This window comes from Balaenoptera acutorostrata, chromosome 12 (genome assembly GCF_949987535.1).
Source record: "Balaenoptera acutorostrata chromosome 12, mBalAcu1.1, whole genome shotgun sequence".
In the NCBI taxonomy this organism is placed as follows: domain Eukaryota; kingdom Metazoa; phylum Chordata; class Mammalia; order Artiodactyla; family Balaenopteridae; genus Balaenoptera; species Balaenoptera acutorostrata.
In genome coordinates, this window is record NC_080075.1 from 68467356 (window position 1) to 68483609 (window position 16254).

The window sequence follows — 16254 nt, forward strand, 5'->3', positions numbered from 1 at the left end:
TTGGCTTTAGAGTAAAACACTGACATTCTTTCGTAGACAGTTGAGTTTGGGTCTGTGATTTTCTAGTAAGAACTATCCAGCAAGTGGTTTCGGTTCCGCGACGAAGAGCTTCGGCAGATTTCAGGCAGCACGGAGGGCTGGCCAGGCCGAACCTCTGCCGGCTGGCCTAGTCACTGGGTCTGCAGCTGGGGTGGCGCCTGCTCTGGGTAGGCAGGTCGAGGAACGAGTCTTTGGCAGACCCCGAGGCCACAACTTGCCTAGGTCACTGCTTTCCGCAAAGTGTATCGTAGAATCAAGGCCGGTCTAGATCCCTCCCAGCCCGGCCCCCACTGGCAGTTCTGCGCAGGCGCGGCAGTCGTGCGACATCCGTCACTTACGGCGGAAGCGGTTTGTGCTGGGAGTTGGTGGCGCGGTGCAGGGCTCTTAGGAACGAACGGCTTGGGCGCGGGTAATCAGCTCCCTTTTCCCCTTTTCTCTACCTCTTCTAGGTTCTTGGGAATACGGCGGACCTTCCGGACCTGATGCGGGCGCCCGGTCGTGGACTGTCCCACCCTGTTCCTCTACTGCTCGGGGTGCTCCGCGCCCAGGTGGGGGTGAGGGGCGGGGACGGGGCTGGGCTGGACTCCATCCTGGTGTCTTCGTCTTGAAATCTCCCGGGTAACTCACGGTTTTTCTTGTTTTCCAAGACTGGTATCCGGGGACTGTGACTTGCAGGGTCCACCATGGAACCAGAGCAGATGCTGGAGGGACAGACGCAGGTACCAGAAGGCCCTGGATTCAGGGTGGCGGTGTGAAGCAAGGAAGAGTGGCTGATGTTTCTGTGACCGGTGTTTTTTTTTCTAGGTTGCAGAAAATCCCCACTCTGAGTACGGTCTCACAGACAACGTCGAGGTAACTTGCCCAGTTCCTATGCCGTATCTTTGCGTCTCTTATGAACTGGAGAAAACTTGAGTTTCATTTTTACTAGGTTGCTTTGCACAAGGGAAAACTTAATCGTCACGAACGAAATAGTATCAAATTATGGGCAGTTTGTTTTATTAGCGGTACTAATACTTCGTGGTATGCAGACGTACAAATCAGCTGAGTCGAGAGGTTGAATTTTGAAAATGATATAGAGAAACAAACATACATTACTGATGGAGACTCAGAATCCTTTTGCTTGGTGGCTACTAATGCTCTGTTGGGATACTGCATTGGAAAAACTGCACATCACAATTAAGCCCATTGTATTTGTAGCAGAATAGTGTGCTGGTGAAGTCAACATTTAGTAAATGTTGATATCTTTGCAGAGTACCGTAGTAGGTGCCATTGGAAGCTATAACAAGTAGTAGACACTGTTTTTGCCTTACATGGTTGAGTCTGAATTCAGAGAGTACATGTGAAAAATGTACAAAAGAAGGTATACTTTTATAGAGCTTTTTCATACAAGTACTAAGAAGTTGCTGTCTAAAAGAAGAAGCTACTTTGTAAATGAATGAATAAATGCTGGAACAGTTGAATTAACTAGAGCTAGGTGGGATTGATTAGGAAAACAGAGAGCTCCTGGAAGAGATGTGGGTGTTTTACGAGGCGGGGGGGTGGGGGGGGAAGACATAATCAATAATTAAGTTTGGATAAATGAGGCCAGGAGCATTTCCAAGTAGAGTAATAATAGTAATAGCTGCTAATATTAGTCCTTTTACTATGTGCCAGGCACACTCCTAAGTAACTTCCATGTAGTTTCAGTCTTGCAAGGCTCAGAGAATTTGAGTAACTTGTCTAAGGTCACCAGGAAGTAAGTGGAGAGCTGTGTGTTAAACCTAAGCAGGCTGACATTTTTGAGGTGGAATTAAATTGTATTGCTGATCTTGACCAACTGCTAGAGTTCCCTGGCATGTGGAGTGACTACTCTGTGCCTATAAAATTGCTAGGAATGTTTGTTGGTTTGATATCAGGGTTAAGAAAATCTGAGTCTTTTCATAATGTAGTTTTTAATTGAACTGCTATGCTGAATCAGGTGAAGATACTCTATGCCATTTATCATTTAAGAGATGTCTTTTTAGGCATCAGCAGTCTTTTCTTGATGGTGCTTGTGTATGGAGGCAGAGCCATAATACAGTAGAGCTGTGATACCAAATGCTTTTTTTTCAAACCCTCAGACCAATTTCCATGGTAAAGTGAGAAAAAAAATAAGGAGAGTGGAGTGAGTACTGATGATACATTATTTGGTGATTGGTTTTCTTGCTTCCATAATTTTAAAATGCCCGTTCTTTTATGAGTTATGGTGATAGTAAAATAATAATAATGCTTGTTTGTTTGTAAGTTTTTACTTGGTAAAATAGAGTTAACAACCCTATGTTAGTCCCTTCATTCATTGTATTATTTTATTTTTAATTTACTTGTTTGTGATATCTCGGAGTCTGGAAACCACTACTCTACAGCTGCTGCTGCTGCTTTTTGTCTTAGAATTCCATTTTATTTCCATTATTGACTTATAGTTTTTTTAGGTGGTTACTTTAGGACTTACTGTACGGAAGTTTAACTTCCCACAATTTACCTTCAAGTGGTATCATATCTTTTCATGTATGGTATAAGGACCTTATAACAGTATCCTTCCATTTCCTCTCTCCTGGCCTTTATACTATTGTTATCATATATTATATTTCTACATATGTTATAAACCCTGCAATTGATTATTTTTATTTTTCTTTAAAAAGTCAATCATCTTTTTTATTTTATTAAAATTTTTTTATTGTTTACTCAACATTATAGTTACTTTATTGCTCTAGAAAATTTAGTTTTTAAAACCATCAGATTACATACATAGTGATAATGAGACTACCCACCCCCCCAACAATCAACTGTATATTATGAGGCTTCTCTAACTTGGTAGATAACTATTACAAAATTACAAAAATAGCTGGTTACAGTTGAGCTATCAAGTAGGTATCACATTTCTGTAGATTGAAAAGTTGAATAAAAAGAAAACTGATGTTACTGATAAGTCGCTGAGTGTATATGAGAAATCCAAGCTACATGCACACAGAAAAAAAACTGGTTACAAAAACCATTATGTTACTCTGTATTAACATTTTGCAACGTTTTAAACATTTCCAATCATGCAACAATAATAAAGATCAGAATGAATTTTATAAAGGAGTTGATGGAAGCTCAACAAACATATTTAACATATTATACAACTCAAATCACAGTTGCGTAACACATCCAGTTCTCCCAAATTTATCTATGCATTACAACATTTAAATGCACACTATTTCCCCCACAACTCCTCCTCTGGCCGCTTTCCTAATCAATAACCTTACCTATATAAACCTTTCTGTTTAATCTTTTAAATCAGATTTGATGGGTAAGTATGTATAGTCTTCATTATTTCAGAACAGATACCAAGTTTAGTCACATGCTCAGTCTTCAGTTACATTCCTTTCAGAAAGCATCTGAACTGCTGCAATTGTCTATGAAAATTCAAGCCTAAGAAACCGAGAAAACTGGCAGTCAAGAATCTGATCTAAGTAATTGTGTAAACTACAATAATACTAGAACCTATGTGTGCACATTTCTAAAAGAAGGATTTCCTATTTGAGAAATGTTACTCAGTGGGTCTCTGAAAGGAAAACTGTCTGACTGCTGCTCTTTGATGTAAAACACTTAGGTGACCACAAGTATTTAACCCAATTGGCTAACAATCTTAACAGTTGGGTCTTTTAAAAAAAAGTATTCAAAGCCACAGAAGTAATTATGAAAATAAAATTTTGGAAGATCATAGTATAAGATACATATAGAATTCCTATTATAATGGTACATCCAAAATAAATCTGTCGTAACAAAGTAGCACAAAATCAATTTAAAAACAATTTGAAATTAAATAGTGGGAAGTGTTTTTGTTAAAATCATCAACCAAAATTACTGAATGGCAAAAGAATACTGTCTCAAAAATACTGAATTTACATGTTAATATTACCATAATGAACTCATGCCAGATATAAATTCAGATTACTAATTAGATGAAAACGAATTTTAGAGCTATTTTTACAAGAGAAATAAAGGTACTTCATGATAAAGGCACAGCAGTGTCTAAAGAATTTTTGGTACATTTATCACAAGATTTAAATTTCCTTAACTATTAACAACACATTACAATAAAGTTTCTCAGAAAGTGTTTAAAAGGCTTGATTTAACATGCCAGGAAAATGATTTTCTTTTGAGATGCATTTATGTAAATTATGTAAATTGCAGTGAGGTCAGTTTTACACCTGGAATTAACCATCCCTAGCAGAAGTACCAGCAGCTAACAGTGCTTATTTATATTACACATAACTTAGCTGGATGTTAAACTATGCAACTGTTGGTGCCAGTCTTCTTATAAAGACAATGCTCTGGAGACGAAGTCTTCTCACAAACAGTGGGCAAGCAGGTTTCATTATTAGATGTTCAACAACAATCCTCCGTTCATTAAACAAGGTCCAATAATACGGATTTCTTCTAGAGGGGTATCGAACAGTAAGGAATCTATGGTATATAAAAGGCTGGAGCAAACTTCCTTGACCCCTAAAAAGCATTAAAACTGTAGCAGGCATCAAGATTATTTCATGACAAGCGATGAATTTCAGAATATTCTGTTGAATAGCGCTGAATTTATCCAAGAGAGGTCTCAGCAGAGGTAAACTATTTGAACCCTTTGCATCAAGGCACCTTTTTCTTGTATGTGGCAGTATGAAGCGAAGAAAATAACAAGACTGGGAAATACTCATTGTAACGGGGTGGGAATTGAGAAAGATGAGTGAACAGAACAGGTAGTGGCAGCTGTCCTCTAACAAAGCCTGGGGCAGGAATGCTCTGCTTGACTGGAAGTGTAGTAAGTAAGCTTTGGTGCAGCCTCAGAGCACTAGCCAGAGCATTTGCCAGCAAAGCACGTTGGTGAAAGCTTGCTACTTCATGCAACCCACAGAGAGGCAGAACAAAGAGCAGTAAACTATGAAGAAGCCAGAAAGCCACATTGCTGTGTCCAGTTTATTGGCCGTGATGAATTGCACTGCGCCCGCCTCTTGGGGGCCGTTCGGGGCCGTGTCCACCATGGGGGGCTTATTACACCCGCGTCTGGGAGGCTGTCCAGCACACCCAAGAGCACAGCTGGGTTTCTAGAAAGACCAGAGTGAAGGCGGAGCTGCGGAGCAAGGCCCAAGAGGGCCGACCTAGCGCCGCCGGCTCCAGGTTATTGCTGAACCCGGAAGTGCTCCCTTGACCTCCGTCCAATTATCTTTTTAAAAGAGGTTTAAACAGTACGAGAAAGGAGTGTTTCACGTTTATCCGTGTAATTGTCATTTCTGGGTTCTCCATTCTTTTGTGTAGATCCAGCTGGTGTCATTTCCCATCCTCCTGAAGGGCTTTCTTTAACATTTCTTGTAGTGGAGGTCGGCTGGGAAGGAATTCTTTAAGGTTCTGAATGTCTGAAAAGGTAATTATTTTGCCTTTGCTTTTGAGGTATTTTTGCTGAGTATTTGCTCCACTGTCTTCTGGCTGACATTGTTTCTGCTGAAAAGTCTGCTATCATTCCTATCTTTGCTCCTCTGTAGTTAATGTCTTCTCTTTGTGCTTTTAAGATTTTATTACTGGTTTTAAATAACTTGATTATAATGTGTCTTGGCGTAATTTTTTTTTTTAATGTTTCTTGTGCTTAGGATTCATTGAGTTTCTTGGATCTTTGGGTTTAGAGTTTTAATGAAATTTGAAAAAATTTCAGCCATTATTTCTTCAAATATTTTCAAGTATTTTGTTAGCTTAATTTACTAATTCTTTCCTCTGTCTTCTTGAACATATGGAATATATTATAATAACTGGTTTAATGGCATTGCCTATGCTATCTGTATCATTTCTGAGTCTGTTTCTGTGAATTGGTTTTTCTCTTCATTATGGGTAGTTTTTTCTGCTTCTTTGCCTGTCTGGTAATTTTTATTGGAGGCTGGGCATTATGAATGTTACCTTGTTGGGTACTGGTTATTTTTGTATTTCTTCAAATACTCTTGGGCTTTGTTCTAGGACTCGGTTAAGTTAATTGGAAACAATTTGATCTTTTGAGGTTTGCCTTTAAACTTTTTTAGGTGGGACCAGACCAACCTTTAGTTTAGACATAATTTCTTCCTCTTGTGTATTCTACCCAGTGCTTCATGTGTTATGAGGTTTTCCCATCCTGGGTCACAGGAACATGAACTACTCCTGGCCTGTGTGAGCTCCAGGGATTGTGCCTCCTGCTTCTTCCGAGTGGTTTTTTCTTCTGGCCTTGAGTAGTTCCCTCACACTCATGCTCTGATAAATGCTCACCTGAAGACTGGAAGGCAGTCTCTTAGTCTCTTTCTATGCAACTCTCTCCTCTCTGTGAAAGTTTCCTTTTCAGTACTCTGCTCTGCAAGTTCTAGTTCTCTTGGTCTCCCTGTATTTTCAACTCTGTCTTCTCAACTTAGGGAAACTGCAGGGCTCTGCTTGGGTTCCTTCTCCCAGGGTTTCGTTGTATAAGTTCTCTAGGCAGGATGCATGCAGTAAGCTGGGGCAATCATAGGATTCACCTAATTTTTTCCCATTTTTGTGATCACTGTTCTACACTCTTAAAAGCTTAATCTTTGTGTGTGTGTGTGTGTGTGTGTGTGTGTGTGTGTGTGTGTATGTGGTTGGATATACATTTGACCCTAGAACAACCCAGGTTTGAACTGTGTGGGTCCACTTAAAAGTGGATTTTTTTTCAATAGTAAATACTGTAGTACTACACGATTTCCAGTTGCTTGAATCCACGGATATGGAACTGTAGATACAGAACCACAGATATGGAGGAACAGCCTATATAAAGGGCCAACTGTAAGTTATAAGCGGATTTTTGGCTGGGCAGAGGGTCATGTTGTTCAGGCATCAACTGTATGTTTTTTAGATTAATTCAGGATTTTGACTTTACTAAAAGTAAGCATAGCAATTGGCACATAGTGGATAGTCAGTAAATGTCTGAATGAAATAAATGAGAGGATTTGGTCAAGGAGCTTATTATAGGATCTATCAGAGTTGCTTAGGCATTGCTGTTTCTTAATGAAGGTATTGGGATGTCGTGTAACTGACTAGTTTTTATCATATATGGGTATTTGTTGAAATTTACTGGTGAACTATAAGTTTCTTAATTCATGGGCAAATAAAATAACGGTTTCATACATTAAATAAGTATAGGTAATTATTTTTATTAAGTCCAAAAATTAGATTGAAAAATCACAAGCAAAACTAGATAAGTTACCTGACATAGTTCTGGCAAGTGTTTTTGGAAAGCATGGTATGTATGTTGTAGTTATATGCTTAAAGTTTTTTCTCAGTTTTTACAAAATAAAATTTTCTTAAAAAAAATTAAGTGTAGAATTTTTTTGTTTGTTTGTAATTGTTGACTCATTTATATCCAGTTCTAGTATGATTGGAACAAAGTTCATTTAAATGAAAGTGCCCTTAATAGTGTTTTGTCTTTGAGATAGCCACTTATTTCTAAATTTCTGAAATTGTAGATTTTCAGAAGAAGGCAAAGTTTTCCAGTAAAGTAGTTTTTGATGCTCTGGATGTCAGGTGAATTTATATGAAAGGCCCAGATTTTGGGAGGTTCTTAGATGGAGGAAGTATAAGTCATCATTTCCGAAACATCATTTAAATATCACATTAATGATCTTTCCCATATTAGTCATTTCTTCTATTTTTTGGCTAATTTTACTTTATATTTTTTTCTTAAATTTACTCAGTTTTAAAAAATCATAGATGCATTTGTTTAGAAAAGAAACAAATGGAAAAGCATTCTCATTGCCGTAGAGGGTAACCTTAAAAATGAAAACAGTGAATACAAAACAGTGGTAATAAATTTTAGCTAGATTCTGTTGCCAGTTGAAGTCTCTAAGCCTGAAGCCTGCTCTTTCTGTTAAGAAGGGAGTTTAGCAAGTGTTACAGAAGTGTTAAAGACATGTTAGTGCCAAACTGAGACATTGTCCTTGATATTATCTGTGATAAAAGAATTGAAACAGGACTAGTTTTCTCACTGTGATTCAGTGCTACTTAGTGTCCATGTCCAGATTTTTTGAAGCACATTGTAAGGAGGTGTATTCTCATGAAGAAAAGAAAAGGGACTTGTATTTACTCCTAAAAAGGCAGAAAGAAAGAGAGAAAGTAAGTGTAGGATCTGGAGATAACGACATTAAAAGAATGAGATATTATGGTGCCTTCAGAAAATGCTCGAATGAAATTTAGAAATGGGTCTGATTTTATTTTGGCAGAAAGATTTGCAGTTCAATCAGCTTTCTAGTCATTGATTTACCTTTTCTATTAGTTTTATATTGCCATTAATTTTGGTTTAGCACTCAAAATAATCTAGTTATTTTTTAATATTCATGCATGTTTTTTGAATTCACTAGAGGATAGTAGAAAATGAGAAAATTAATGCAGAAAAGTCATCAAAACAGAAAGTGGATCTCCAGTCTTTGCCAACTCGTGCCTATCTGGATCAGACAGTTGTGCCTATCTTATTACAAGGACTTGCTGTGCTTGCAAAGGAAAGGTAAGATAATAGTGTCTGCAAATGGAGTTACCAGAAAAAGCAAAATAAAAACTTCCCTAGTTGAAATATCATGAGTTATGTATAGTTATTTTTTACTATATAAGGAATTTATAGATACTAAAGTTTTTTTAGAAACAAGTCAGCCATAATCTCAATTCAGACACTTATTTTTCTTCTAGTCTTAGATCATATGCATATTTGTAATCATGGTATACATGTAATTTTATATCTCCTTTTTACTTAAAATTATAAGATAAAACTTCTTCCATATCTTTACAGAGCCTTCATGATTATAAATGAAATTATAATATCACAGTTAACTTAGCCATTTTCTTGTTGTTGACCATTTAGGACCAATTTCCTTTGTTATTATTGATCACCAGGTAGTTTATCTGTTTTCATACCCTTTTGCTTTTGTTTAATTACTTTATGATAAATACCCAAGAATTGGTTTGCTATTTCAAATGACATGACTATTTTTATAGTGTTTGACACGTAATATCATATTTCTGTCCAAGAGTTTATCCTTAAAATTCTTCAAGTGTCATCATAGCCTCAAGTGCATGAGTGTTATAAACTTTTTTTTTGCCAAGTTGTTTTAATTTACATTTCTTTGTTAGCACGATTACAGTTTTTCTCTTTTCTGTACATGTTTTCTGTACAAAAATTCTTTTTGTATAAGTAAATCCAACAAGAAAATTTTGTTGTTAAGTTACGTTAGTCAACATTTATTGGGTGTAAATTATGTTTTTCTCAAAGACTAATAATGAACACTGTAGTAAACTGACATAACTTGATAAGGAACTTCATGGAACATATCTGAGTTATTTAGAATAGGTGTATTACTTAGTTTTATTTTTTAATTAACTAATTAATTTTTATTACTTAGTTTTAAGTTAAAAAATTAAATGAATAAACAATAAGTATTTGTTTTGGAGTGTTGTATTTATAAAATAGGATTTATTTTTGACTGCAAGGTATGTCTTGGCTCTACTACTGACAATTAAAATATGGGCATCTTTTATGCATTTTTGTTCTTTCTCTAAAGAAGGCCAATATATCAGAAATTCTAAGTATTACTTTAAATGCTAGAAGAAAAGAATTTGAAGAAGTTTTACAGTAACATTCTATTAGTAAATACAATTTTTAAGTAAGGCATTCTAGCAAAATAATTCATCAAATTAACTATAAATATTATGTAACAAGTGTTGTCTCTGTCTAGTTAGTTCAAAAGGCTGATTAAAGTGCTAGGAGAATGTTTTGAGATCATTGTAAATCAATTCTAAATATGCCTTTTTATAGTAGGGTTTAAAATAGATGTTTCCCCCAACTTTTCATCTTTGGACCTGTTTTATCAGCAAAAACAACATATGTAAAAGTGATAAATATGAAATAACACCTCTTTATTTTATTAAAAATTTTTTTCCAGTTTTGAGAAAAAAATTACATATGTCGCTATATAAGTTTAAGGCATACAGCATGATGGTTTGATTTACGTATGTTGTGAAATGATGACCACACAGGTTTAGTTAACATCCATGATCTCATATATAGATACAATAAAAAGGAAAAAAAGAAAAAAATTTTCTTCTTGTGATGAGAACTCTTAGGATCTACTCTTTTAACAACTTTCCTGTATGTCATACAGCAGTGTCAGCTATAGTCGTCATGTTGTACATTATACCCCTAGTACTTAGAACTGGAATTTTGTACCACCTTCCTCCAACAACCCCTCTCTCCCACCTCTTAATTTTAAATTATGTTTAAGGGACTTCGCTGGCGGTCCAGTGGTTAAGACTCCGTGCTTCCACTGCAGGGGGCACAGGTTCGATCCCTGGTGGGGGAACTAAGATCCCACATGCAGCACGGCCAAAAAAAAAAAAAAAAAAGATGTTTTCATTATGGGGCAATACATTTAAATTAACATGTCTCGAATATAAATTTCTAAATTTTGGATTTCTTTTCCCTTACAGACCACCAAATCCCATTGAATTTCTAGCATCCTATCTTTTAAAAAACAAGGCACAGTTTGAAGATCGAAACTGACTTATTGGGAAGAACAGAAAAATTTGGTTTCCACTGTAGATTTACATGATTAAGAGGCAACTTTAATTGCCATGATTTCCCCCCCCCCCATTTTGGAAGTATAAGAATCATCAGGACAGCAGAACTTATTTTGGAGTTGCAGAAGAAGACATATCTCCCTTATTGATTTAATCACATACTTATTTAATGAGTGTATTCTGTGCAATTTTTTCTGATTGTCTTTAACTTTGTTTTTAAAATGACCTTCAAAATAAACTGTTAAAACATCATTATCTTACAGTAGTGTTTGTTCTATATGACAAATATTTTATGTGGTTCAGTTGTTTTCATGTATTACTTATTCCTTGTGTCTTAGAATGCTGCAGAGTTTTACAACAGTGTGAAAATACACCAGAGTCAAGTAGAATATAAAAAAATCTCAGCCAGTTTTTTTTTTTTTAATAAATTTATATATTTTATTTTATTTTTTATTTTTGGCTGCATCGGGTCTTCCTTGCTGCGTGCAGGTTTTCTCTGGGTGCGGCGAGCGGGGGCTACTCTTCGTTGTGTTGCGCAGGCTTCTCACTGCGGTGGCTTCTCTTGTTGTGGAACGTGGGCTCTAGGCGCGCGGGCTTCAGTAGTTGTGGCACATGGGCTTCAGTAGTTGCGGCACGCGGGCTCTAGAGTGCAGGCTCAGTAGTCGTGGCGCACGGGCTTAGTTGCTCCCCGGCATGTGGGATCTTCCCGGAGCAGGGCTCGAACCCGTGTCCCCTGCATTGGCAGGCAGATTCTTAACCACTGCACTACCAGGGAAGCCCCTCTCAGCCAGTTTTTCTAGCATTGTTCCTGGACCTCTTGGAGGGTAGGATTTGGGCATCTTCAGTTTTTAACAAACATTACCAGTGATTCTAATGCACAATAAATTTTTTTTTTTGCATAATAAATTTTGGAGTGCTGTTATAAGCATTGCAGAGGGTATACAATATCCTTCAATGCTATCAACCTTTATGGTATTAATATAATAATAGCTATCATTTATTGCAGTTCTACTATGTGTCAGGCACAGAACTATTTTGTTATCTCTAATGTAGCAATTCTGCAAAGTAGATGCTGTTATTCCCATTTTGCAGATGAGGAAACAGATTTGGAGAGGTTAAGCGACTTGCTCAAGACCACACTGCTGGTAAGTGCTTGAACGGGCATTCAAACCCAGTTCTACCAACGTGCTGCTGATAGCTAAGTGAGAAATACTTGTGCTAGTTAACATATTGCTTCTTTTTGCAATAAAACACACCAGCTAGTCCTTTTTTTGGGTCTGCTCACTTTGTCCTGTATGAAGAAATTGAGATAATGCACTAGCTCAGAAAAGAGAAAATTGAAGAGAGCCAGGAAGGATAAACATTCGGTGGAGCAGTGGTTTCTCAGCTGGGAGTGATTTTGTCCCCCCCCCCTTTCCCCAAGGGACTTTTGGCGATGTCCAGAAGCATTTTGGTTGTCACCACTGGAGTAAGGTGGGATCCTACTGGCATCTAGTGGGTAATGGCCAGGGATGCTGCTAAATATGTTAATGATGCACAGGACAGCCTGGGTGCCCCACCCATCTCCAAGAATCATCCAGCTCAAAATGTTAGTAGAGCTAAGGCTGAGAAACCCTGCTTTGGAAGCATATATTAAAGACATGTCTCCAAGCTAAACATGTGAAGGCAAAGTTAGAAATTTAATGCTGACGAGGTGTGTCATATAGTTCTCTTTAATATAGGAAAAACATTTCAGTAGGAGTGACACTTTTGGGGAGGTGATATGATGGTTTTGATATACATCTGCAGATCTATAGGTTTGAATAGGAAAAACCTGGAAATATTGAGCTCTCAATATTTATGCTTATGTAGTAGTTTTTGCAACTATTAATTTCATTAAATTTATTTCGGTGATTTGCCTAACTCATAAGTTAATCTGTCTTTGTCTTTTAATATTTTAATATTCGAGTAAGTACTAACTGGGTAGTCTTTTATTAAAGCATCAATAATTTTATCTTCTTAACAGTTCTTCATTAGCGATTCACATCAGAGCCACTTGTGGAACTTTTCATATATAAATATATATAAAAATATATTAAAAATATAAATATAAATTATATCTCTCTGTGTTATATATCTCTATTATACATCTATATATTGATGCATACCTGGACCCTGGAGAGACTGATTCAACTGGGATAGAGCCTGGACTTCTGAATTTGACAAAAACTCTAAGGCATTCTGATACCACCTTTGGTTAATGACCACTTAGAAGTAACTCAGTACTCTGCCTAATGCTGCATGGCTTCCAGTGTTCTAATGAATTATCTTCAAGATAGGGCTTAAATTAATCTTAAAATCAATCCTTTTTCTCTGTAAGGGCTGAGAATAGGCATGTCTTTTGCTGGCAGTGCACATCCTACTTAGCACTTACCATATGCCAGGCACCATGCTAAATACTTTACATGAATTGTCATTTAACCTCAAAACCCTGTGAGGTAGGTTTAATTTAATACCTCACTTTTAGTTAGAGGAGGAAAGTGAGATTCGGTTAACTTGCTTAAGGTTACAGGGGAAGTAAGTTTGGGGCAGGGATTCATACCCAGCTTAATGCTATATTACCTCCCTGCCCTTAATGCTATAGTACTCTCTGCTCTAATGCTCTCAGATGTGCTTAAAATTTTTCTTTGGGGGGAAAAATCAGTCTGCCCTTATGTATATACAGTAGAAGCCCTCTTATCTAGCTGGTAGATGAAAAATAAGAGTCATAGTAAGGAAACATAAATGACACTATGAACAGTTTTTTTAAAAACTTAGAAAATATTAATCTATATTAACTTGGTAATATTTTGATGTCAGCCTTTGCTCTGAGTATGGGTTCTTTGATTGGAATTCTGTATCTTCCTTCCACAAACCACTTCTATAATGTATGGTTTACAAATTTCAGTTTCAGATTTTTTGAAAGTAGAGTAAGATCTTAGACATTTAAGATCTTAATTCTTAAGGCATTAAGTGTATAATGATACACTTTTTCATGATTTTTTTTCTCCAGCCTTCAGTCATCTTATCTGCCTCTAATTTGACAGTTGTTTTTATTGAGTCCAAAGCATTCCACCTAATTTTTGTACTAACACCTTTTGCATTGTGTGTTTGTGTTTCATTGGTTTATGTAATATTTTATTAAATTATGTAATGGCAGTACTTTGTACATCTCGTATAAATAGGTTGGAGAACATGATTGACCCTTGTTAGTTATGCACACAAACCTGGGAGAAGAGTGCAACAGTGTGAGTTTCCTAAAAAATGTAGTCTACCATCTTCAAGAATGCAGCTTGTGGTGGGCATGGTTCAGTGTATTTTACTATGGGGATGGACAGCATCACTTAGTCCAGTAAGTTGGTTAAATAGAAATCAGTTAAGAAAGCTTCTACTATACTTTGATGAGGTATTTCATGTGTAGCTGACAATTATACTATAGAAACAATTCCTACCCTTTGACTGCTTAGTCAGGAAGATAATGTTTAATAAACATATACAGTAATAGAGTAAAAGGTACTGTATCCTGTAGAGTGAATTCTTGAAAAATGTGGATAAATGGGAGGACCAATAGAGTAAATCAGGAATAGATTCCTAGAGGATATAGAGACCTTGAATTGAAAAAAAAGAAAAATAGGGAATTCCCTGGAGGTCCAGTGGTTAGGACTTCACGCTTTCACTTCCGAGGGCATGGGTTCAATCCCTGGTCAGGGACCTAAGATCCCACAAGCCGTGGCCAAAAAAAAAAAAAAAAAAAGGAAAAGAAAGAACAGAAAAATAGTTTGGATAGAAGGAAACTGTGTACCTAATTCTGATGAAGCTATGGGGAGAATATTGAACCTTTGTTTAAATCTCTTTGTTTAGGAGAAGGTATAGGAGATTTTAAGATTGATAACTTCCCATTAGCAACATGATAGAATGGCTGTAGGGACAGCATAAAATATTGTAGCCAGGTATTTTCCTGGACTGGATTCCAAAAAGGCAGTAACAAATTGGAGGCCTGATACATATTGTCTAACTGTAGCAACAAGGGACAAAAGATGGAAGGTGTAAATGGCTATCACTGAGAATCCACTTGTTTAAAATCTCTGGATTTAAAGAAGGAAAGTAATATAATAGAGGAAAATAGGTCACCAGAGCTAAAGGGGGCAATCAGTAATGAATAAGAATTTTCTTTTTAAGAAAACTCTTGTCAGCCTTTAAAAAAACTTCAAATCTTTTGACTCAGTTGTTTAATTTCTGGGAATCCTAAGTAATATTAACAATAAATTTGGAAAAAGCTCTATGTACAAAATTTACTCCAAAAAATTGGAAATGAACAAGTTTTCATCTTGTAAGAATCATTAACTATGTAAAGTACTTCGCCTAGTGTCAGGTGCATAGTAAGTGTTTAATAAATGTTACTTATTAAGTTCGGTTTCTAAAGAAGAAAAGAGCAAAGTCAACTGATACTAGGTTAGAGTACCAGTGTTAATTGAAATTAAAAGAGCATCCTTATGATAAACTCCCTTCTCTCAACCTTGATTTTTTCAAAACCCTGTGGTATCATTCTAGAATATTTTTCTGACAAAGGGCTTTTAGTAATTAGCGGGCTCCTCGAGGTGTCAGTTTTGTATAAGTAAAATCTAAAAATGGGCAATTTAATATTGCCATATAGGCTCCCAAAATCAAGCCTAATAAATTATTTAATAAATAATTATTTTTGGGTATAGGTAGTATATGTATATGGCACAAAATTCAAAAAGATATACAAAGATGTACATTGACCGTTACCAGTTTGTTTCCTTCTAGAAGTATGCCATGTATATGCAAGTGTGTGAGAATATAAGTACTTGCTTTTACACAAATGGTAGCATACTTTACACATTGTTCTGCAATTTGCCTTTTGCATTTTTTTTGGGGGGGGGAGCTCTTTCCATACCAGTATATAGCACCACCTTATTCTTTTTAATGGGTGCATATGTATGGGTATACCCTAATTTAACAAGTCTCATTGACAGACACACTGTGGTTGTTTCTAGTCGTTTGCTAGTACAGACTGATGCAGTGACTATCCAACATGCTATTTCAGAAGATGTGTTATTAATGTTGGGCTCTGGGTGCCTTATTTGTTGAAGTCTGTGCTTCATAAGGACTCTCTGTTAACGAAGATTTCCTCCTTGCCCTTAACTTTGGATGATGTTTATGGAGCGTCAAACCCAAATCCCTGGTGGATATAATGGAATTTTTTTTTTTTCTTTTTGGCCACGCCACGTGGCATGTGGGATCTTAGTTCCCTCACGAGGGATTGAACCCACGCCCCCTTCAGTGGAAGCACGGAGTCTTAACCATTGGACCACCGGCGAAGTCCCTGGAAATTGTTAATAATAACATGGGAATTGTATAGTATTGCCAAACAGGCTTCTTCTAGGATATGAAGTATTTTGCATTATATGGATCTTCCTTAATTTAGGGGATGTGGGTAAGTGAGTAGTTTCAACATTTCTTTCAAGAGTACATCCTTGAATAAGGTAGCCAGAATAAAATGGACAGGAGGAGTAATGATGGGATATGTTAAGAGCATTCTAGAAATAATAGAAGATCCTCTAAACTTTCACTTTGCTTGGCATTGTGGTTTTG

General features: G+C 36.6%; 1 protein-coding gene and 1 pseudogene across 3 annotated transcripts; one reads left to right on the top strand and one right to left on the bottom strand.

Annotated features, from left to right (window-relative positions):
- The first annotated feature begins 361 nt into the window (after window positions 1-361).
- DPY30 (dpy-30 histone methyltransferase complex regulatory subunit) lies at window positions 362-10872 on the top strand. 3 transcript variants are annotated; one of them, XM_057557776.1, is made up of 6 exons: window positions 364-387; window positions 489-587; window positions 687-758; window positions 844-891; window positions 8415-8557; window positions 10531-10872. In XM_057557776.1, the coding sequence occupies exons 3-6, from the start codon at window positions 723-725 to the stop codon at window positions 10601-10603; spliced, it is 300 nt and encodes a 99-aa protein (XP_057413759.1). In that variant the 5' UTR covers window positions 364-387; window positions 489-587; window positions 687-722; the 3' UTR covers window positions 10604-10872. The 3 variants fall into 3 exon arrangements, with proteins under 3 accessions (XP_007191442.1, XP_057413759.1, XP_007191443.1); XM_007191380.3 differs by lacking the exon at window positions 489-587 and having other exon boundaries at window positions 362-448; XM_007191381.3 differs by having other exon boundaries at window positions 384-587.
- Window positions 4198-5072, bottom strand: LOC130709330 (transmembrane protein 33-like; annotated as a pseudogene).
- Window positions 10873-16254: the final 5382 nt, after the last annotated feature.

Bases quoted from the DNA above. Each gene is read 5' to 3' on its own strand.
- DPY30 (XM_007191380.3), top strand. From the start codon at position 723: ATGGAACCAGAGCAGATGCTGGAGGGACAGACGCAG. The intron at 759-843 runs GTACCAGAAGGC...TTTTTTTTCTAG, and splicing joins TGCTGGAGGGACAGACGCAG to GTTGCAGAAAATCCCCACTC. The intron at 892-8,414 runs GTAACTTGCCCA...TGAATTCACTAG, and splicing joins GTCTCACAGACAACGTCGAG to AGGATAGTAGAAAATGAGAA.